This window comes from Coenobita brevimanus, chromosome 68 (genome assembly GCF_032717465.1).
Source record: "Coenobita brevimanus isolate Jiangsu-jjx chromosome 68, ASM3271746v2, whole genome shotgun sequence".
Classification (NCBI taxonomy): Eukaryota; Metazoa; Arthropoda; class Malacostraca; order Decapoda; family Coenobitidae; genus Coenobita; species Coenobita brevimanus.
In genome coordinates, this window is record NC_137021.1 from 9,719,697 (window position 1) to 9,744,946 (window position 25,250).

Sequence of the window (25,250 nt, forward strand, 5' to 3'; positions counted from 1 at the left end):
ATTACTATAAACTGTATAGACTTATAATGTACATACATTTGAAATGTACAGAAACTAGAGCATACAATTTATGAAATTTCACTAACTACTGCCAATATATATCAAAGTAGCTTAAGTATTCTCTTATCAACATAATTACTTATGATATGGGCATCCTGCTAAGTGGGTAATTTAAATGCTTTCATGACAACGGATACAATCAATACTTTATTTTAGCTAAAATCAGACAACCATCTCAAGGCAACATCTGAATTCTAATTAGACTAGGCTTATTTTCTTCACAGATTTAAAGACCTGTAAACTTTTACATTGTGAACATGTCAGAAAAGAAATTCTGTACTCTAGCTTCACTGCAGATGATGCTGAACGAAAAGAGGAATGTGCTACCCAGTGTATCTGGCATGAGAGAGGATGGAGAGTACAAACATTATGAAGGGATCACTGACAAAATATATACAGTATTGGTAAGCATGTGCGCACACACACACACACACACATACACCGCTTGCTGGCTCAGTGGTAACGCTCTTGCCTGAAATCTGGTAAGACAGAGGTTAGCACCTTGCTCAGGTTGCAAAAAGTTTCACTGATGAAGTAGGTGGTTACTGTCCCCCTTAAGCAAGGGGATAGGTGTGTGCATGTGTGAGGGTCACAGCCTTGTCCTTTGACTGGACTAAATGAGCTCTCAGCTCTCGCCCAGGAGGGGAAAAAGCTGACAATCACGACCATCAAGTGATCCTCCTGATTGACCCGGAGAATCACACACACATATATACACACACACACACACACACACACACACACACACACACACATATCTATCTATCTTTCTCTTATCTATCATCTATCTATCTACCTATCTAATGTATAGTATCTGTCAATCTAACTATCTATTTATCTATATATACTGTACAGTATCTACAGTATATAAAGTAACCTCTCAGTTATCTGTCATTGTAACCTCTCAGTTATCTGTCATTGCAATATCAGGCCCAGCACAATATCCAGCACTGCTGGCTTGGCTCTATTAAAGCAATATCCAGTGATATTACGCATTGTCCAGAGCCAAAATGGGACGTAACCGGCAGTTCTATGCAATATCTGGCATTCAGGTGTATCAACCAGCTAGTAAATGGTAGCCAACCGGCACTGTATTACTGTAGTGTATCAATATTTTATTCTATTTTATGCTTAATTTTCATCTTTTACTCATGGGTAAGTTTTTAAGTTTTTAGGATTGACATTCAAGACAGAGAGTAACGCAATATCTGGCTCGACACCGAATATTGAGCTGATGGAGGGTACTATGTATTATTTAATGTTTTGCTTTAACCGGCATAGAGATTGGCTGAATTACACTAGATAATTGAGAGTTTACTGTGTGTGTGTGTGTGTGTGTGTGTGTGTGTGTGTATACTGTATATATATATTGTATATATATACTGTATATATATATATATATATATAATATATATATATAGGGAACATTACCACGTTGAGTACACCGCTTCCCGTTCGATCAGCGAAGTTAAGCAACGTTGGGTCTGGTTAGTACTTGGATGGGTGACCGCCTGGGAACACCAGATGCTGTTGGCATCCCTACGTCAAGTGGGGTTGGTGGAGGATTAGTGCCCCTCTCTGTAAAACAACTAACTCTAAGCCCTTGGCCACCCTGTCTGGGATACATGGCGTCTGGCAATGAATGAATGAATGAATATATATATATATATATATATATATATATATATATATATATATACTGTATATGGTGGATGAGTTTGGGAGAGTGAATAAGAAACAGAATCTAAAGGTGAATGTAGGGAAGAGTAAAGTGATGGTCTTCGAGAGATAAGTGAAGTCAGTGATTGTACAGTGAAGTTGGATGTGGAGGAAATGGAAAATATGAGTGCATTTAAGTACCTGGGTAGTGTGACGAGTAAGGATGGAAGTTTAGAGGGTGAAGTGCTTGAAAGGGTACAACAAGGAAGAAAGGTTGCTGGTTCCTTGAAATCAGTGATAGGAAACAGGGAAGTGAGCATGGTAGTAAAAAAGTTACTACATGACAGTATTGTGATACCAACTCTAACGTATAGAAGTGAAGCTTGGACGCTGTTGGAGGGACAGAAGTCAAGAGTGAGAGCTGTGGAAATGAGTTATTTGAGAGGAGCATGTGGAGTCACATAGAGTGACAGATTGACAAATGTGGATGTGAAGGGACATTGTGGTATGGATGTGGATGTGACAGGTAGCATTAGCAGAAACTCACTGAGGTGGTTTGGCCATGTGGGGAGGATGGAGAATGTGAGACTGATGAGGAGAGTGTATGTGAGTGAGAAAGAAGGGGGGAGAGGGAGAGGGAGGCCAAGGATGAGATGGTGGGATGGAGTGGAGAGGTATATGAGAGATGGGGGTGTGAGCTGGAAGCAGGGCAGTGAAATGGTGGGGGACAGGGTGGCATGGAGGCAATATGTTTGTGGCCACTCCTTATGGGATTAAGGAATCTGGCAATAGACAGATGGATAAATAGATAGGTAGACAGATATATGTGTGAATGTGTTGTACCACATGGCTGACTGAAGAGTGTGATTGTAAATGTGTACAAAGGGAAGAGTGATGCCCTGGATGGAGGAAATTATAGAGGCATAAAACTTTTGGACCAGGTAATGAGCATAATGGAGAGTCATAGAAGGTATGATTAAGGAAAGAGTGAATACTGATGCAATGCAGTTTGGGTTTATGCCAGGCAAAGGAACCATGACGCCATATCCACTGTCTGCCGGCTTCATGAAAAATATATTTTGGAAAAGGGATCTGCACTTTGTTCTTCTTGCTTTGGAGAGAACCTTTGGCAAAGTCCCTTCAGAGGTGGTGAAGTTGGCAATGAGAAAGCTTGGAATCAAGGAGTGGCTGGTAAGAGTGGTTATGGCATGGTAAGTGAGTTCTCTCACCCAGGTGAGAGTGAATGGAGATCTGAGTGATGAGTTTTCCATGAGTGTTGACACGCATCAGGGGTCAGTCTTGAGCCCTTTATTGTTTGTCATGGTGCTCTCTCACATGACTTCAGAAATGGACTACCATTGGAGATGTTGTATGCTGATGACTTGGTGTTGATTGGAGAAGAAAAGATGGCAGAGAAAGATTTAGGAAAGATGGAGTGGGGTACATGGGTTTGAGAGTAAATGTGGATAAAACAAAAGTGATGATATCTTGGGTTGGTGGACGTGCTGTCAAAGTAGAGTGGCCATGTATGGTTTGCCACAAGGGTGTGGGAAGTAACTCAATCTTGTACAGTATTTGTGATAAATGGATACATTACAGCTGTAATGGTAGTAAACACAGACTCCAAGATAATGCTGATTTTGTGTGTGTGACGTGTTGGGGATGATGATGATGATGATGATGATGAAGATTTTTTTTAAATATCTGTAATTTAACATTTTAACTTCAGTGGAGACATAATTTTGTTAGCTTTTAGATTAGCTATGCACACAACTGATTTTTATTTATATGGTAGTTTTGTCTTACAACAGAAAGCTGGTGCGTGAAAACCTAAGACTTTCTGTTTAACAACCAAAGAACTTCCTCCTCATTATCCTCGCCATTGTCACCCTCATCATCATCACCATGATCATCATTATCTCCATTATCATCATCTGATCATCATCATTATCATCATCATCATCATCATCATCATAGTTGTCATCATCATCATCATCATCATCACAGTTACTATCATCATCATCATTATTATTATTACAATAATAATACAGTAATCCCCACCTGTATTTTCCACCTCAGGACTGGATGAATCTGTGTCCAGAATGTATGGGAAAATATGACAGAGTGAAAACTAATCAACACTATGTCCAATAAAATGAGCCACATACGCTTTTGCTCATTATTCAATCTACCCAAAACATATAGTATATAATCATCAGGCAAGCTAATCATCATCATCATCATCATCATCATCTAATCCTGTGTTGCCCCATGAGGAGCATAGAAGCTCAGGGCTAGGCAAATTGATCCTGACATTTAAAATGTAAATGATCAGCCTCACACGTCCCTGAGTGGCATTACGTAAGCAATAAACCCCAACCATCCCTTGGATATAAACCTACACAGGTTAAACAGAAGCGCCTTAGTTACACTGTACCTGCTAAACCACCAGGCACTATAATTTGGTTATGTGGTTACCACCCAGTGTGGTAAATGGTTTCCTGGTGTACAGGAAACCACTTGATATGTCACTCTGTGTAGAATCACCCATAGACAGAAGAAAGAGGAATGAGTGAATGAAAGAAAGACAAATGAGGAAGGAAGGATGGAAGAGAGGGAGGAAAGGGCAGTCATCCGAGAGCAGCAATATGTCCAGTGAGTCGACTGTGAGCGCCCCCACCTACCACTAAGATAAACTCATACATCACAGAATCAAAGAACTACAGCATTAACATACCTCAAACACAGAGATCAGCAAGAGTTGTTGGGGGCATGGGAAATAGAGGGATTTGAAGCACAACCTGGACAGGAATGAACGGTTTCATGTAGGAAGATGTCACAGTTGAAGCAGAACACTTGCTGGCAACTCTGGCATACATACACCTGCAAAGCCAACCCATAACTATAGTTGTACAGCACAGCAGCCTGTTTTTCTGCAACAGCAAGCATGATGTCATGAATTATCTTTCAAAAGACCCATCAATGTGTAAATAAAACACTACCATTGACACAATTACTTCAGTCATGAATGAGAAAGCCACTGCATGTTTCAATATGGACAGTCTGACATTAACGGCTAAGCACTGCAATGTGAAACCATGTGGTGTTTAGTCTCTTGACTAGACTGTCTACTCTAATTGGGTCTGCTACATTAAGAAATATGTTTATGTTTATATTTTTGAAGGCCTTGGCCATGCATGAATAAAAGCCTTGTTTCATGTGTGAATGGCAATTAACAGTACACTGGGCACCACACGGCATCAACATGTAGCTTAAGCATGTTTACTTTAATGTCCATATCCTCTTACTGTCACCATCCCTTAACTAGGTTCCTGGGTTTGAATTTAAAGTCCTTCTTCTACTGGGCCAGCTGCCAACACAACTGTAGAGTCTTGCCTACCCCTGGGAATATATTATAGTTGTGTAGAAGAGATACTGTATTTATGTGTAGTAGTCTCAGCCCAAACTTTGTGTAAATATGGTTGGGTTCCCTGCCTGGAAGTGTTGTGCAAGGCCAGCAACAGGGCTTTTGGCCCCATTCCACTCTCGGCAGCAGTGGTAACCAACCATCTCCCACCTATAAAACATTAAGGAAAGGAAGAAAAAAATGTCATCATCAGTTCCATTTCACCCCATATACACAAGAGTGTTGGGGCAAAGGGATGGGCTACCCTGTCCTGACATTCAAGGTAACAGTGACCAACCTCACTTGTCAGTGGGTGCATTATTTGAGCAATAAAACCCTACCACTCAGATGAAACCCATACAGGCTCCATCCAATTTGAGCACCTTAACCCACTAAATCATAGGCATTATTTGGGTATATGCTTACCACCAAGTGTAGAAAAAAAGCCAGGAAACCATTAGCCTCAGAGAGAGAGAGAGAGAGAGAGAGAGAGAGAGAGAGGAGGGGGGGAAGTGGGTATATAGTATAAAACATGATACTGACTGAAGAACCATGAGGGATGGAGGAAGGGTTTGGAGACTCAAGACTATAAACAAACAAGTGCTTTGTATGAATGATGATCAGTCCCTTTAACTCAGATGAAGTTACAAATACCTGCCTTAACTATTCCCATCTCTGACCTTCTTTTCATCAAATATTTTTCCACATTCTATCACAAATGCTGTAGCTGACACTGCAACCACCACCAAATATCAACAGACTGCACCTTTACCAAGGGCCTAGCAGGTATGTAAAGCAGCACAATTAAAGTTAACTCAACTGCTGAGATATGGCATCAAAAAGCTATGATGTACAGTGGGTGGTGGGGAGGAAAGGAGGACATGGAACACTGAAAGTCAGAGTGCTGGATCTTTCCCAAAGGCCTATCACATGTATGAAATTGCAAAATCAAAGGTGACCTGGTTACCTAGCTACAGCATCCACATGCTTGAAGAACAATATGTTTGGCCGTTATCATAAACCCACTGTGTGAGTTTATCTGCACAACAAAAAGTGGACTAGTTACTGGAATGTTGATAATCAACAGGCTTGGCCTTTACCAGATACCCATAAAGTGGTACAATAGAAGGAAACCCAGTTCCTGATAGATGATGTCCACAAGGTTTGAAGCAATGTGGTCCAGCAATATGCCACTAGGCCCATGGTAACTCAAATGATCTGGGGATACAATTTCAATCACAACTCACTACTAAACCAAGCTCAGGGAACATTTTATATGCATGCCTTACCAAAGCTTCACACTCATACATTACTTTGGCCATGAAGAATTATTCATGCAGTCCTACTGCAGTCTCTGAAGAAAAGTGTTCATTTATGTATCTGAGCTTTCACTGCAATGGTCACTTAAATTCCTTCAAAATTTTCTTTACATATTTCCCTTTCTTCCATCAATACACCTAAGCAGAGTACTTGAAACTTTCCATAAGTTCAAGTAAAATGCTGTCAACTCTCTCACCAAGGATCAAATTACTCTAACGTTCATTAAATATCAAACCCAGCTGCTCAAAAACAGTAATTAAATTCTGAACCAATTGGCAAAAGATCCCATTCATTATCAGTAACCAACACATTATCTGCATATCTTATCCCTCACCATTAATCACAATCTTCACTTCCCTTTCCATTATCCATGGTTTTATTTTTCATAGCCCCACCCTGGTGCTGGAGAGGGATGCCTTAACATGGTGGCACTGATACATCCCATATGAACATATCCCAGCTCCCTCTCTATCCTCCAAAAGGAGGCTTGTAAATTGCAGGAGAATGGTAACTTCAGCTGCTGCAGTCCAGTGGGCTCACATGCACATAAGCCTGGGGTCAAAACACCAACAACAACATTATCCCATCCATATACAGCAAACCCTTGCTACAACACTATAATGGATTAATTGGGTGAAAGTCAGGTTCATTAAAATCCAACAGTCCATAATATCCGAGGGTCTCCCTCTGCGGTGGGATTTCAAGCACGTTTGAAAACAAATGAGTACTACAGCATACGCTAGTTCTAAAAATGTAAACTATACCCATTTTACACCAACTTGGCCCATAATTTCACCTGTTTGCAGCTTACTTCACATCCTTGTCAAAGCTTTTTTTCATGGCCAGTACTATGCATTAGTCTGTTATTAAACTCAGCAATTACAATGGAAAGAAGGCAATTTCAGGCCAGGTTGGAGTAAAAAGGGTAGGAAACACATGTATTGTGACCCACTGCACGCCACTTAACAGACACTGTTTGTTATAGCTGTTGAGAGTTTGGAGGACTTCATGGTGTCTCTGTTAAATCCGATATCTGCTATACTGCACTGGGTCTGTTATGGCAAGGGTTTACTGTAGTTGCAGTGTGGTTAATACTACACAACCATAGAGGCATCACATACTGGCAGCAATCTTGCTCTATGATGCCTTTACACATGAATTACCATAATAAAAACTCAAATATTTAGCAGTTTTCCTTCCACACCACACATACGTGATACGGCACTTTCCATTACTTCTCCGGGCTGACCATGTAAAGCTTCATTCAGACTGATAACAGCCACAAATACCTTCCAATCTCTCTCACAGAAACAAATGTGTTTACATATTAATGAAGTAATACACTATCTATCTATCTACAGTATAACCAGACCCCTTAATCCTGTAAAGGGTGGTCACAAACAAATCACCTCCATGTCTCCCTGTCCCCTGCCATTTTGCTGCCCTCCCCTCAACTTACAGCCTCTCTCTCTCTCTCTCATATACAGTGCATCTCTACTCCATCCCTCCATCTCATCCTCAGTCTCTCCCTCCCCCCCCCTCCATCTTACTCATAAACACACCCCTAGTTAGTCTCTCACTCCCCATCCTCTGCACATGGCCACACCATATAAATGTGTTTCCCCTAATGCGTTCAATCACATCTACATCCACACCACACCCACAAAAATAAAAATAATGCAGATAAGCATTACTGTACTTACCCCTGAATTTATGTGGTAAAACTGGGACGAAACTTATATATATATATATATCAAGGTTAGAGTGTACATTAAGTTTAAGGTATGAAATATACATCTGTTACCTACATTTTTGTCAGCAGTTGTAGTGGTGAATGTTTTTTGACATCCATAACAACTTTTGGCTGAGCTTTCTTCAAAAAGAATTTCACTGAAATGCTTCAACGGGAACAGATGTCTGAAAGAAAATCAAGCAAAACTGTACTGCACTGCATGACATAATTACAAGTACAGTACAGTATTAATGTGAACCCAACACTGATGTCTGAGTAACGCTCACCAACCATTTAGTCAGCAGATATTAGTAAACTTCCTTTTTCCTTAGTATATCTCCAGATCCAAAAACTGAGCACAACATAAACTACATTATAGTAAAACCTCACTATAATGGACTAATTGGGGTCCAAGCCATTCCGAAAAAAGCGATATTCCGATAAAAGCGACATCCAGACTTCCCCCTGCTAACCCAGAGTTTTTCCAATATGAGTATATCAGACATTAGTCTGGACCGCACAAACAGTTTTTAAACTGTTTTCATTACCACTGCAATACTGTACTGTATTATATACTCACTACAATAATCAAATTGTATAATACCGGTATATATAATAATACTGCACCGTACACCGATAAACACGTCATTTATTTACCGCATTGCAGTGAATGTACAGCTACTGCAAATTGACTTAGGACCTCCTCCCACAAGGTATTAAAAAACACAAAAATTATAGTATATCACAATGTTTCTTCATGAAATGCCATTCATTAATATGAAATCATGTTTCCCTTGTTTTTCAGGACCAGTTGGATGCGTTTTAGCATGGAATCACTTAGATATCTAAAGTAATCTAAGGATATTTCTTTGCACCAAACATTTTGTCAGTTCAGTCTTGAGGTTGTCCAGATTGGGTGTCTTCTTCTCTGCCATGATTTTCTTCATCTTTCCCCAGCAGTTTTCTATAGGATTTAGATGCAGACTGTTGCCAGGCCAGTCGAGGACCTCAATCCGATTATCCTGAAGCCATTTTGTCACCTTTCTTGACTTGTGACATGGAGCTGAATTGTGCATGAAAAAGTTGCACCCATGAATAGCAAAAATGTTTAACAAATGATCTTTCAGAACTTGAATGTACTGGTGACCATTCATCATCAAGTTCTCAGTTAGAAAGTAGAGGCCTTCCCTTCCTATTTCACCTGAGAAACACCCCCATATCATTACTGATTGTGGGTGCTTAACAGTCGGCACCGCGTAAGCAGGGTCATATTGAGTACGGGAGGCAGGGTGACAAACCTTGGCAGAACGCACCTGGAACACTTGAAATGTGCTTTCATCAGAAAACATAACTTTTCTCCATTCATCCAATGTCCAGTGTGCATACTTCTTGGCAAACTGAATGCGCTGCTTCTTCATGTGGTCAGTGAGATGCAGTTGCTTGGTTGTGGTGCGGCTTGGCAAACCCAGCTCCTTCTGCAAGCGGTGTTGGATAGTTTGAATTGACACGTCTTGTAACAGCTGAGGATGCTTTCTCTTCAAATCTGCTGCTGTCAGTCGAAGATTTTTTATTACTGCCCTCTTCAGAAGCATATCTGTACCTCTGGAAGTCATCCTCTCCTTTCCACCGCCATGCTTGTGCTCTGGTACGACATCTGGTGGCAGGCCGCGCGCTGCGGCAAGAATCTTTATGACAGTCAACTTTGCGCGTCCAGTACGTTCACAAATCGTGTTGATAGGGACATTATCCTGCCTCCATGCAATGATACGTACCCTCTCATCCCTTGAGCAGTACTTTCCAGGCATGACAACTCAACTCTAGGAAAATAATAGGGCAAAGAGTAATGCATACAAAAAAGGGGGAGGTGCAAGCCCGGAGGGATAGGAACATATACTCCCACTCTCGCTTCTGGGCAAGCACTGATGTGCTGAGTGTTTCACCACCTCCCACCAACACCAGAGGAGTTGCCAGTTACTTCTTGCCCAAAAAAATCACTTGGTAGAGGTGGAAACACAAAGCAAAGACAGAGAACTCTCCCATAGCAATTCTATGTGTAGGTCTTAAGTCAATTTGCAGTGGGTGTAGCTGAAGTGGTCAGGCAGTCCAGACTGCTTCTGCTTTATTGGACTTTTTGTGATATATAAGAATTTAGTCCGGTAGCTCCTCAATTCCGATAAAAGCGATTTCCGGTTGTTGAAGTTCATTATATCGAGGTTTTACTGTAATAAGCAAAAACCACAACATCTAACACCTTGGGGGAAGAAAAAACAGCTAGCTTTCTCTTTTCCCAGGCCTTGATTATGGGCCACAGGATAAGCTACTAAGGCCCCTATTTTCATCAGTTAAAGGGACTCTGTAGCACCACTTCCTTGGCGACTTATTTTTGGATATGGCTGGTTAATATCTTTTTGTAAGTTATCTATGCAGAATATAGTAATATGACATCCTTTTGTAAGTTATCTATCCAGAGTATGGTAATCTGACACTGATTTATGTAATCTGAAGAAGATGAATAAAGTGTACTAAGCAAAATAATACGAAAAGGTGTTGACGACCTTCCTTAACCGACAAGAATACAGGCTTAAGTTGTAAAAGGTTACCAGCAATATATGATAAAAAATTTCCTGCCTCCTCATCAAGATCTGAACCCTTGCATGCAAGTCATATAACTCACTTTAACTGATCTTTTTTAACTACCATACTACCACGCATAACTGAACAATTAATAAAGATTTTCCATCACAATATTACAAATATTTGCTTTGTCAAGTTAAAAAAATTTATGCCATGGATCAATGACTGAACGGTAGGGGGTGTTAATAGCAAGCAAAAGAATGCCATAGTTGTAAAGTTTTTGCTGTTGTGAACTCAGGCTCATTTGGATGTACACACTATGAATTGCAGACATCTTGCTCTATGGCCAGGTACACTCAGAGATCTTTTGTTGAAGTCTGAAGTTATGTTGAAGGCTCATCTGTGTTCTTGGTAAGGTGCATGGGGAAAGAGTATTTGTTGTGGTGTGAGGGGTTATGCAATGGTGAGGGTAGAGTGGATTGTTGACGGGAGGTGGTGGCTGAATCAATAGAGGGAAGGCCTGCAGGCCTAATAGACCAAAGTTCAAATCCTGTCTAAAACAGGGAACAGTTTAAGGATTAGAATTTCATTAAAGAAGACTTTACCGACCTACCAGAAGACCCGCCAACATGTCATAAAAATACTCCCACTAATATCAGTACACCAGTCCTGCATAAGACAGCCCTATTTCAACATGGATGGTGGGTGTTGGCACCAAAGTGGTGACATGTGGAGGTGTATGATATGTAGCAGAACTACTGGGCCTTGAGAATGGGCTGTGAAGCCTATGGCCAGAGTTGGACAGTGATAGCCACATCACTGTCTGGCTAGGCAAGCACTACTTAAACTCCTGTGTTTTGTTTTGACATTTTAATTCATTTATAATATTCTTCATAGTATGGCAGAGCCTTTGGATTCCTGTCCTATAAGCAAGGGATACCCTCTGCAATTTACTTTTAGCAGCAAGCCTGTAGAATCGAATGTAACTGCTGGATAATGCAGCCCTGGCATCAGGCTGGCTATAACCATGAAAACACAGTTCCTACCAACAGCTTTTTATTTAATAGCCAATGATTTTTACCTACTCTATCTTATTCCTACATGATCAGACCTGTAAGAACGTGCGAGGTGAGGAGCTGTGACGAGCATCAGACCACAGACACGGCATTCAGCAGGCAGATCACAATACTTTGCAGTGCACTGGGGGCAGTAGTACCCCTGCGTATTGATGGGAGGCAGATCATCCAAGTGGCTAGATGAGGAAGAAAAGTGAAACAGGTCACTGATAATAATTAAGCAAAATATTCTTTCCACATAATACAGATTTCTGACAAATGAGACTCGAAAGATACATCACTATATTGCTTATGGACACACAAAAGATAATCCATATGCATTACACTACTATGATTACCTGGTTCATGCATGAAGCTTACTAAGAACCTTGAAGAACTATTTTCAACTCTCCCTGTACAGTAGGTTACCTTTAAAGCAAAATCACTTAGCAATATATAAAAAAATCTGTTCAAAATACATCTACTGTGCATATAAAAGATCATCCATCCATCGTCCAATCCTTTTTTGTCCCACCAGGAGCATAGGGACCTAAGGCTATGCTATGAAAGATCCACTGAATGTATTTTGAAGATACAGTCAAGTCACCTATGGTGCGGACTTCTATGGCACGGTTTTCTATGACATGGCAAGGTGCCAGACCTCCAAAAGACAAACCACGTGCATAAACTACCTATGGCACGGATGCGGCAAGGTTTGAAACGCGCAGGCAAATTTCCCTGGCAGCGCGCTCCCTTGTTTGCAACAAAGAAGATGGCGACCACTTCAGCTCCATACTACAAGTGCTCCAACTGTGGACTTTTTTCTCTCTTATGAGGAGGTTAAACTTCACCAAATGCATTACATTAAGTAATGAAACATTAAAGATTCTTTGGGTATTGTGACTAGTTTACAGGTTTGTTCATAAAACCCCTATGAACGGGTTAGTGACAAAGCACCTATCTCTGAGCGAAGATGAAGTATAAAATGCCTCCCATCATCATCATCATGTATATAAGAATGATTATTAATGTGTTAAATGTGAGTTTTGTTGACACTTGAGCATATAAACTTTATCAAACAAACTTCTTCATTCAGTGCTTGACCGGGCAGCCTCTGCCAACTTTAATGTTTTGGTCGGTCAGCTGATCTGTGTCTCCTTGGCTGAGCTTTTTTTCACTCGATCTGCAGCACGTCATATTGCCCAAGCAGACACAGGGCTGATCATCCTCCCGTTTTTTGTGCCTATTGTTACGTGTAATACATGCACTGACTGACTGCTTGATTGTGTGCGTGTGTAAAGTGGAGAAAAATGGGGAAAAGTGGGGTGAAAAGGGAGACTTTGGGCGAACATCCAGAACCAACTTCCATTTTTCCCACAGGCTTAGTTATTTGTATGGCACGGGCTCGGTCCAGAACCAATTAGCCGCGCCTGAGGCAACTTGACTGTATAAAGTTGATTTTATTCATATGCTCATGACAACAACATTGCCCACCACATACAAAGAGTCTTGTAAATCTTGATATTTGCTACATTCTGCTGAAATTCTCTCATGTAAATAGTTTATTATTCTAGTTTTCTCATATTTTTCCTTTGCCCTTAATAAAATCTACCTACAGCTGCCATTTACACATAGTTTTCTCTTCTGTTTCTTTTCATTCATCTTATATACAGGATGCTAGATAGAGTACAGTACTATGTCTGTACTAGTAATATACTCTTTTCACCTTACTCTGGCCCAGATTTTCATCCTTTTGAAACTTATTTCACACAGATCAGTGGCAAAATTAAGCAATACAACAGCTCTACATCCTTTCCTTAGCAGTTCTCCATGACTATAGTAGTGGTGCACGACTCTGAGGTTGTCATTTCCGTACCCTGGCAACCTACCAACCAAAAGTGCATCCGATTTCGTGTCATATTATACATGAATCATATTATTATGCATGAATATACTATACACGAATATTATTATAATCGAACATATTATACACGAATCACTTGCGTCTCATGCCAGGGTATAATAATGACAACCTCAGAGTTGTGCACTGCAACTACAGTATAGCACCATATTTTATAGTTAACATTCTATTAAAACTTAGCATTCAAAATGGAGTGGATGAAAATTTAGGCTAAGTAAAAGTAACATGAATATATCATGGTTAACAATCATACAGTGGATCGAGCTGGGTGGAGGAGTTTTGGATGATGGGAAGTATGACAAGGGTTTGGCATCCCTATTCTTTCCTAGGGAAGTGACACTCAATGGACTGACTCTAGCTGGCACATGGTGTAGGTGTTATGAAGCCCATAAGTGTGGATATGTATGCCTTAGAGGTGAGTAAGGATTCTCAGGGGTTTAAATGGTAAGTGAAAGAGAGTGTGGCCCATTTAATTGGACAGACTTAGTTAATATCTCCTTGTATAGTGTTTTTCTGGACCTTATCCCATTCTGGGGTGGGAAAAGAGATGCAGATAGTGTTGATGATAATGCTGATCGTTCAGACCTTTTTCCCACTTAAGAATAACATGAAGTAGGATCCAAGTACTATAATGAAGAAAGTGCAAATGTTGGAGAACTAGCAACAGTATGTTCACTGAAATGGTCCCCACAAAAATTCACGCACTTCACAGATCTAACCATCTGCACATGTTCTTTGCAGAGACATATCATACACATCTGCCAAATGTAGTTAAAATGACAACTGTCAAGTTTAAAAGGGAGCGCCAAGCTTTTGTCATGAGCTCTTTCAGATATAATTCATCCAACTAACTCAATCACCTTCCAATTCCCAAGCTTCAGCAATTCCAAATCTCACTGTCTCATATACAGTAATCATTTGCCAATACTAACTGAAGTAACAAATTAATATAAAGTACTCTACTGTATATCTTTCTGAAAACATGATTCCTGCCTCTCATCCTAATAATCCTAACCCAATTTTCCAGTATAGTATTACAATGGGTTGGCGGATCCACACACATCTGCCAAATTTAGTTAAAATGACAACTGTCAAGTTTAAAAAGGAGCGCCACGCTTTTGTCATGAGCTCTTCCAGATATAATGCATCCAACTAACTCAATCACCTTCCAATTCCCAAGCTTCAACAATTCCAAATCTCACTGTCTCATATACAGTAATCATTTGCCAATACTAACTGAAGTAACAAATTAATATAAAGTACTCTATTGTATAACTTTCTGAAAACATGATTCCTGCCTCTCATCCTAATAATCCTAACCCAGTTTTCCAGTATAGTATTACAATGGGTTGGCAGGATCCAGAAACATAAAAAGACAAACATTCTTGCAAGACAGGCTATCAATATGCCAAGTGAAATTAACCATACACCCACTCTCATCATTTACTGATAATCTCTTCAGTCCAGAGATATAGTTTCTGTTAGCCTAGCCACACAAGGCTATTATTCTGCTATGGGAAGCCACATGTACTGAATGGGTTAATAAAAAATCTGCTCTCTTCAATTTTAAAAGTCTTTCCTATGATAAATATATACAATTCTTTGGAGATAGCAAGAATAAACTGGAAAAGACACCACCATATAGAACAGGTTATGCCTTCAAACTTCACAGCCCACATACGAAACAGACTATACTGATCTTCCTCAAGACCCACTGACTTGTTAAAAAAACACCACACCATAACACCAGTCCTAAGGTGGTAGGTGGTAGCAACCATCATCCACTCAAATGATGCAATGCTGCCTGCTTCTTCCCACATTCATTATTCTATTTTTGTGTCTGCCCTCCTCTCTCCCCACTTCTCCCTTCCCTTCCTCTCGCTATTTATTACTCCTCTTTCCACTTCAAGTGGCTCTACACTGAGTGACAAGCCTAATGGTTTCCTGTAACCCAGGAAACCATTAATATTGCTGGGTGGTACTCATACAACCAAAAAAATGGTGTCCCAGTTAACTGGGTGGAGAGATGAAAATGTGAGATCCATCCAGGAACCAAACCTTCACACTTCTCCCTGTGCCTCACTGTTGTGAGGAGTTGTCAACCACAATGGAACATCGGTTCACTGCACATGATGGCCCTGCAAAGGCAGTTGCTAGCCTGAGGCAGATGGTTTGGCTCAGCCAGAAAGATTGGGGTTGATCAACAACAACAACACCAGTTCTGAATGCACACCCTTTTCATGTATTCAGTATGGATGGTGGATATCAATCCCAAAGTGGTTACATGTGAAGGATTATGTTAAGCTGGAGTGCTGGGCTTCATGAATCTGTCAAGTTTATAGTGAGAGCTTGTTAAAAAAAAAAAAAAAAAAAATAAAAAAAAAAAAAAAAAAAAAAAATCCAGTTTTTCTTCACTTACCACATACAAAGAGCAGGCTTGGCATCAGCATTAACCTGATGAGGGAAGCCTACTTTGATAAGTGTATGATCCATCTTGACTGAAGCAGGAGGTGGATCTAAGTGTTCATCAATGAGCTGCTTCAAGTGGAGGTCATTTATACAAACAGAGTAGGTGCCCCCCGAGTCCCGTGTAATGTCTCGGCACACATGGAGTTCAGCAGCCAGGCCCACAACTGAGACCCGAATGTTACCCTCTTTCACTTTCTGGGGATGGAAGGAGGAAAGGCTAGTTCTGCTGACAACTGAATATATGCTATGACATGACAGTTATTTAACCCCAGCAATCAGATGGCATAATACAGTACAGTACATTTTTGTTATCTCCAGATAATTTTATTCATTTAATGGGAGATGTTTTGCAATGAAAAGGTCAGTGAAAGCTATAGCTAACCCCAAATTCAAAAAATTTCTCATAAACTGTATAAAATCATCTGGGGATAGTAGGAGTGAAGCAAAGGATATGTCACTGAACTGGTGGTGTTAAAGTATGAAACTAAACTAAAACAAGAAGCAGTGCCAAGGCACAGCAAACCCGTCCCCGGCAGTTATTTTAGTGCTGACGTATAAAAACAACAGGATATCTAGTCAATGATGTCACATATCAAATTTGGAGTAAATCGGGTGAAAACTGACGATTTTATGCCCATTTGAATTTTAGGCTCGACCCACCTGACACTGACCCTCCTACTGCTAACTAGCAGGTGACCCATCTGATGTGATGAGGGATGTTATAGGATGAAGATTTGAATGATGCACCTTTAGCTTTTGGTTTCATGTTGATATGACAAATTTGAAAGGTGTTATGGCGAAAAAACTATTTGTTTATTTATTTACTTATTTTTTTTACATTTTTGGGGCTTTGACCCAAAATTTAATCAGGCGATCAGGTCATAGCCCATCCCTGTGATTTTAGCCCAAATTGCACCAGAAGTTTCGCGTAAAACTGTTAATGAACAGACGGACAGACAACAGACAAACACACATACTGAGTGAAAACAATACCCATCCCCGAGCCTCCCCTGGGCAGGGATGGGTTTAAAAAAAAAAAAAAAAAAAAAAAAAAAAAAAAAATGGTGATCAGAACTATCATGAACTTAAGCTATTATTTTTTTATACATAACAACACTGCCATTTCTTTTAACAATTAATGTTCATTAAATTTCAGACTTTACATTCATGGTCTGATGCCAGTGATTATGCTTTTCTTATTTCCTTCCTACAAATTTGTAAACATCTCATTTTAAGCTCTCCAACCACATCCAATTAGTTTTTCAATTCTTTTATTGCCAGTACCTCCAATTTTCTTTTTCATTTAACTGTCTTAAATCTATCTCTATCTATTGCCAGACGCCTCAATCCCGTTTGGGGTGGCCACAAACAAATCGCCTCCAAGTCGCACTGTCCCCCACCATTTCACTCCCCTGCTCCCAACTCACACCCCCCTCTCTCATATACCTCTCCACCCCATCCCTCCATCTCATCCTCGGCCTCCCCCTCCCTCTTCCCCCCTCCACCTCACTCACATACACTCTCTTCGTCAGTCTTTCACCCTCCATCCTCTCCACATGGCCAAACCACCTCAGTGTGTTCCTCATAACGCTTCCTATCACATCCACATCCACACCACAACACTCTTTTATATCCTCATTCGTCAGCCTGTCTCTCCATGTGACTCCACAGGCTCCTCTTAAATAACCCATTTTCACTGCTCTCACTCTTGACTTGTGTCCTTCCAACAACGTCCAAGCTTCACTTCCATACGTTAAAGTTGGTATCACAATACTGTACTGTCATGTAACTTTTTCACTTCCATGGTCACTTCCCTGTTTCTTATCACTGCTTTCAAAGAACCAGCAACCTTTCTTCCCTGCTGTACCCTTTCAAGCACTTCACCCTCCAAACCTCCATCCTTACTCATCACACTACCCAAGTACTTAAACGTACTCACACATTCCAATTCCTCACCATCCAACCTCGCTGTACATTCACTGACTTCACCTCTCTCAAAGACCATCACTTTACTCTTCCCTACATTCACCTTTAGATTCTGTTTCTTACACACTCCCTCAAACTCATCCACCAAGCCTTGCAGCTCCCCTTCGTCTTCACTCAACAACACAGTGATTATGCTATGATGCCAGTGATTATGCTTTTCTTATTTCCTTCATACAAATTTGTAAACATCTCATTTTAAACTCTCCAACCACATCCAATTAGTTTTTCAATTCTTTTATTGCCAGTCCCTCCAATTTTCTTTTTCATTTAACTGTCTTGAAGCTTCTTTATTGTTTTACTTACAGTACCTAGTGCTTACTCTGGAGTACAATTTTCTCGAAAATAATTGCACTACAAATGAGTAGCGCCGCGGGAGAAGAATCCAAGCGCTCTTTTTAAAAAATGGTAGAAATAGCTCCTAAAGTTTGCCTTTAAGAAATGTAAAAAATCTCAATAACCAACCCTACGATTTTTATGTTTCACATATCAAAATAAACCTTAAAGCATCAGCTTCATAATGGTATGAAAAAAACTTATGACAATACTTATTTAGTAATTATTACCTGGTATTAATTAATAATACCAATCATGTGCATGAAGAGTTCAGCTAAATGTCATCTTTTCCTGCAAAGAATGATTAGAGACATGATTACAACACTAATATTAGGGGTACTTACCACACTGGAGTGACTTGACTGTTGAATGTTGATTCATCCCCCCTCCCCCCAGGATTAGTTGCAATAATCAAGCAAGTCGTCATCCTCATCAGGGAGGGCAACGTTGTGCTCGACTCTGCCAGCTTCTTAACCTTCCCAAAGCACCCATCACGGCAAGGATTACCAATTGCACGTGCAGAAATCCCTTTCTTGGTTTTATAACTCGTGTAGGCTTGGCCTAGATTACGCTTCACCTTGGCCACAACAATGCCCCACTCCTCCACATTTCGAGGTCTTTTTCTCCCTCTTCCTTGCTCCACTTCACTCTCACTATCACTCGTGTCACGAAGAACAGCAATAGCTTGCGGGCTATCAACATCACTGCTAGAATCATGAGCAGCCATGGCTATAAAATCCAAAAATGCACAGATAATCCAATAGTCAATGTTAATGGCGGCCGAGGGAGAGTGAGACTGAGACTGTCCTTGCTTCCTCGAGACAGCCGCAGCAAGCTGATTGGCCGTGCGCGGCCTACGTCACAGCATCAGACTCCGCGCCACTGGCTGGCTGGCTGTGACTGCACAGCACGTCATTCCTTTTGACGCTCTGATAGGCTGGCGGCCACCACGCCACCCTGTTTGGTGCTTGGATTCTTCTCTCTCGGCGGTGTTGTACATCCTGTGACAATCTGTCACATGGGCTGGCACACGTTGTTATTCTATAGCATTTTCGACCCTATCAGCACAGAGAGAGAAGCATCCATCTCCCACCACATGGTAAAGGATGCATCTGGCTGCCATTTGAGTGGGAAATCGGGGTTTGGCGGGTGGTGGCACTTGGATTCTTCTCCCGCGGCGCTACTCAAATATTCTATATAAGATTATCTAACTCCTTCACAAGTTATGGCTATAAGAGTAGTCTCCTGGCTGCTTTTCCGAACACTGTTATTTTGCTCTCTGAGTAATTCCCAATTCTCTCATTTTAAATTGGTCAGCTCTCTTCATCCAGCCCACAGCAACACACTGCATACCCTCTGTTCTTACAAAACACCTAATCTTTCATATACAGTACTTTCATACAGCTCATTCCATCTACTATTCTTATGCAAGCTGTATAGTAAAATGCACACCTAACTACCCAAAATCATGACAAGTAAATGGACATCTCACTTGAATAGTTGCTCCAATTTCCCCAGGATCACAAGATGTCAGAGAAGCAATGAGTATCAAAATTTCTCGTGATGTGTGTGGAGGCAGGTGGCGCAGAGAGGACAATGCAACTTCCAAAGCATTTTGCAGTGATGGCTCTCCTCTGCTTGACACTTCATACAGCTTTTTAATGCACTGCCAATAAAACAAAAGCCTGATTAATGTAGTACTAAACAAATACTGTACAAGCAAGCCACAAAGCACTGCATTATGTAATTTGACAAGGAGCATTTAGACTACTAGTTGCAAGAAATTAAGTTTCTGAGGAAGAAAAACCAATTAGGAGAAAGATATGAAACATAATGCCTTTTTTGCGTTCTTTTATGCTGTTACTCCAAGTTAATAACAGAAAAACTTATTAAAATTTTGTTGTTGTCCACAGTATACAACAGACCTGCCGATTCGCCTACCTTACAGCATCAGCTGTATGGATACAAGCTGTGATATTTTAAAACACAGCCATGACTTAAGTGGAGTGCCTACAGCTACACAATTTTCCAATCCAATTTTGGATATCAAGATGATTCTGCAAGTATATGACCCATTCAGTCCAATAACGCACTTATTTTTTTCCTACTATTGTACCTTACAAGCTTTTACTCAGCTTAGGAGAAATGTTTCAAACTGGAGGAGTTAGCTGTAGCCTTCATCAGCTCCTTTAGTATGAAAGACCTTGTCAAAGTTGAATTAAGAAGCCTAGAAGCACAAATATACTAATAAAATATGCCTGGGGAATGAAGGGTGGTAAAATGTATCAACTAACATCTAAATGGCGCTGAGGGTTGTTGCTGAGGTCACTGTGCCGCTTGGCCACTTTGTTCTGGGTAGTGATGATGCCCAGCTGGCTGATGGGGTTCTGGTCGTGGAACTCCTTAATGAAATCCTCCAGTATCTGAAACAGATTCTCCACTCAGGTACAGATAATAAAATAATGGTAAAATAACTCTACTAAGTGAGCAATGCAAAAATACAGCATTCATTGGAAAGTGTGTTCAGAAACATGTCACCATGGTCAAAAAAAACTTGTTTTTAATGCCGTACAAGACCAATGAATGCCCTAAACTCTCCTCTGTTCAACTCAATAACCAAGTTTTTACAACTTAAGACAAAATGAAGTTAGTCTAAGCACATTATTCCAGTTAAATAATAATAAACCTACCACTTTAATATTGACATAAAACTGATTCCCTTCATGACATAGCTTGCTTTACCCTAAGACTTCATCAGTTTATGGCTCCTTAACTCCTGTTCAGTAAAAACATGGCTTAACCTTTAGTGTACAAATCTGTCTAGTGGGCTTAAGATCTTGCTCAGCCATGGCTTGAGACAGGTCAAGGATGATGTAGACGTGCCGCATGATACCCAGCCGCACACTCGCCTCCCGATCCAGCAGTTTGCGGCGCTTGGCTCGCTGGATCATTTCTGTCACAGATGGTTCCAGTCGTCCTGATTCATCTTCCTGTATCGCCTCCCTAGTATACAAATGTAAATTACTATCTCTCTAATGCATTATCATTATAGTCACTTAAGGAAATGCAGTCCAGTGCTGTCAAAATGAGGTCACATTGCTCTCTAGAGTTCATGTTCTGCAGGTAAAATGTACCAGTAAGAATCAAATGGAAAAGCTTTCAACATTATTCACAGCCTCTCATGTGGCAAACTCACAATGGCAAGTGCATGAAAATCTTAGTCCACCTTTCAGTAGCCATATATATTTCTAACATGAGTATCTTTAAAAAAAAAAAAAAAAAAAAAAAAAAAAAAAAAAAAGCAATGCTTTAAGACCACAATGAATTATATTCTAACATTTAGGAACAAATTAATGGAAAAGCAACCATAAACACATTCACAAAATTAACAAGTTATCATGGAGAAGGGTTCTATATTCCTGCAATTGTAAAATACTGTACTGGTACTTATAAAAAAAAAAAAAAAAGTATATTACAGTACCATGTTTTTTCATAGCCACTCTCCCATCGATACTCTTTTGGATCATCTTCATCATGCAGCATCGTGATGTATTGTAGTCTTCTGCCTTCAAGTCCTGAATAATGCCAACAACAATGCTGAAACACAAGCAAGTGTACAGTTGGTTACTTAGTTTATTATGGGTACAGTAACAGCTAATCCATAACTGGATGATCTTATATTAATAGTGTTACTAAATGAATATAGTTTAGTTCTAAACAGAGTGTCTGATTACATAACACACTATTCTGTAGTTTTCTAACTGACCTAGTCACATAATTCTCTATACTGCCTGGTGCTGCAACCTGCAAAGGGTTGCTTCAATAAAAAACCTCTAAGCATTTCTGTCCCTACTCATTAATGACTTCTCCTATCACTAAACAGCATCTGCCTCACAGAGCTATTTCCCATTCCTGTTCCTCCATTTTGTTCTTGGTCTCTCCTGAATTCTCCTATCACTACACACCACTTGCCTCACACTGCTATTTACCATTTTTGTTCCTCCATTATTGGTCTACCACTCCTTATCCAAGCTGCCTGTCTTACAGTTTTGTGAGCAGCTTCATCATCCTTCATACACTCTACATGGCCATGCTACACTAATGTATTTCTCTTTGTTTAACTGCATTAACCTCAACAGTAATGTGATTTCTTCTTGAATCCACACACTTGTGCAACCATCCCTGTCATTCAGTAGGTACTTCGAAGGTAAGTTGTTTCACAGCCCTAACTCTTACTTTGTGTTCTTAAAGCATTGTCCTCACTTCACTACTGGTATCTACATAAAGCCATGAGCAAAACTTCACCAACACATCTTTGCTGTCTGTGGCAATGGAAAGTCTTACATGCAATGTTTTTATGTGACAGTACTGTAATATGATGCATGCAACAAAAGTGTATGAGAAGGAAGGATACTTTCTATTGTTTGGGAAGGAAGGAATAATATGGATAGTAGGACACAATGTTAGCAGAGGATTGTCAGTGAACTTGTGCTCATGGCTGTACCAGTACTGCAGCTTGATAATGCCACCATGAATACAAAGCTGCCCAGAACATACTCAGAAGTATTTAACTAAATGCTTCACCAGCCTGCTCATTTTCAACCACAACTTTGATTGGCATGAAATCAGTAGAGGTGGTACCAGTAACAGTGAAAAAGAAAGATAAAAGTTTCTGAAAGATGTCAAGATTATTTGTATTTGCCCTTCATTCAGGAATATCTATTTGACCGGAGGTCAATATAATATCTCATCCTTTTTTAAGGACCAGACATCTCACAAAAGCTGGAAGCTGAGAAAATAAAGAGATAGCTAACCTTCTGAACCTCCAATGTAATGCTCATTTTTAATATAACCAAAAAAAAAAAAAAAAGGGGGGGGGGAGGGGCAGGCAGGGAATGACTAAATAAATTACCAATAACTTGTGAGCAGTGAGATGGCTTCAAGTTTGTCTTCATACCAAACAAATGGACTGAACCAGTTTGTGTGCTGTACGGTGTATGAAGATCTGTAATACAAACTGACTTTGACGTACCGTACCGGTATACTGCACAATGAATCATACAGTTATGGGGTAAATTCCTATTTCAGAAGTGCCACTCTTTACACACTTTTCCCTTGAACTTTCCTACTCATCAGCTAGGCAAAAGGTATAACAGTGTTCATGAGAAGCAATACTGAATTTCTATTGGGGTTCACATTATTTTGAGATACTGGGTATTTGTTACGAATATGACTGACTGGTGGTACAACTCTTCCCTCTAATAGTCTGAACTTCTGATGAAGTAAGAACAGTTTGAAGGCAAAAGGAAGGTATTGGTTAAAGCAAACATAGTGCAATGAAAAGCATGTCTGTTGTAAATATGCCCAATTAGTAAAAATTTCTTAGAAATGACAAGTAGAGGATTGTTGCATTCTTTATAAAAATCTCCTGTTAAATCACACAGATACTTCAACATGTAGACCTACATTAGTGTAGGCATAAAAGGCTGCTATATCTAATTTTTGTATGGACACATACAAACTAATCTGGATGTGAACCAATGTGTAACTATTAATTCTGGCTGCAGTACATGGATACGCACTTCACAAATTGTACGTGGACAGCCATTCTCCTAAAAACATACCATATGTTATTAGCTTGGAGTATTTCCTGGTTAAACCTAATCTAATCCAACCTAATCAATTATGGTATCTAACCAACATGATTCTTGGTGGTACAGCCTTCACTTAAGGCAGCTCAACAATGAGTGACAAGCCTAATGGTTTCCTGCAATCCAGGAAACCAATTACTGTGCTGTACAAGTTGGGTGGCAACCATATAACCAATAACAGAGTGATGGGGAGCCTACTGTGGTGCCCCCTGGTTACTAGGTGGACAGATGTAGACTAATTGTGGCTTTCATCCAGGAAACAAACCTCCACTGCAAAGTACAGACCTGCAGGGGTAGTTGCTTGCCTGCTTGCATGTGGTTGATGAGTCTACTTGACTAGATAGACTGGGGTTACTCAACAACAATACAGTAAGTGCCACCAGAAAAGGATTAAGAACTAAAAATATTTAGGCTGAATTCTTCTCACCCAGTATTAAATACCTAACCTGCGTACATTTACTGACTGCTCTTATAAGACTCCTTTTATGTGTGTATTCAGGATATGTAAGATTAAGGTAATTAAATACTGCATATACTATTTACATAATTTGGTAGCAAGTTATGAAAATTTAGTAACCAAATGCAGAAAATGCAAGACAAACACAACAAAGAAGATCTCAAGAGGCGAAGAATTCTGATGAAGAAACAAAAATACAAAATGAAAAAGCTTCTTGTGGCCAGAACAGAGGCACAACAGGGAAAACTGAAAGAATAACTAAAGGAAACAGAGAAGATACTGGAGTCCCACAAAGAACAGCTAAGAGGAGAATATAAGGCAGCCTCTGCTATTAAAAAAACAGCAAATATGTTTCCACTTTTGCAGAGAAAAATGAAAAAACCCAGGCCCAGGAAGAACCCCCTAAAAGATGAAAATGGTACACCAATCACCAACCAGTACAAAATATGGTACCGTAGCATAAAAACTCAAACAGCAGTATGAAAAACATTTTAGCAAACCACTGCAGGACAGGAAAATACGTATCCCAATAGAATTCTTTACAACAGAAGGAGCTAAATATACTGACAACAATCTTCAAGATGTACAGTAGTCTTCTTCACAAGTGCCTGTAAAGAGGCAATAGCA

General features: G+C 40.1%; 1 protein-coding gene and 1 pseudogene across 1 annotated transcript; one reads left to right on the plus strand and one right to left on the minus strand.

Moving 5' to 3' along the window:
• On the minus strand, positions 1 to 22,099 carry Ssl1 (general transcription factor IIH subunit 2 Ssl1). The gene is made up of 9 exons (XM_080277087.1): positions 21,997 to 22,099; positions 21,317 to 21,518; positions 20,810 to 20,938; positions 20,008 to 20,181; positions 16,147 to 16,391; positions 11,863 to 12,003; positions 8,254 to 8,362; positions 4,457 to 4,602; positions 1 to 396 (listed from the first exon to the last, which is right to left on the minus strand). Exons 1-8 carry the CDS (start codon positions 22,056 to 22,058, stop codon positions 4,471 to 4,473), a joined length of 1,194 nt encoding a protein of 397 aa, XP_080133213.1. The 5' UTR covers positions 22,059 to 22,099; the 3' UTR covers positions 1 to 396; positions 4,457 to 4,470.
• On the plus strand, positions 1,478 to 1,596 carry LOC145405901 (5S ribosomal RNA; annotated as a pseudogene).
• Positions 22,100 to 25,250: the final 3,151 nt, after the last annotated feature.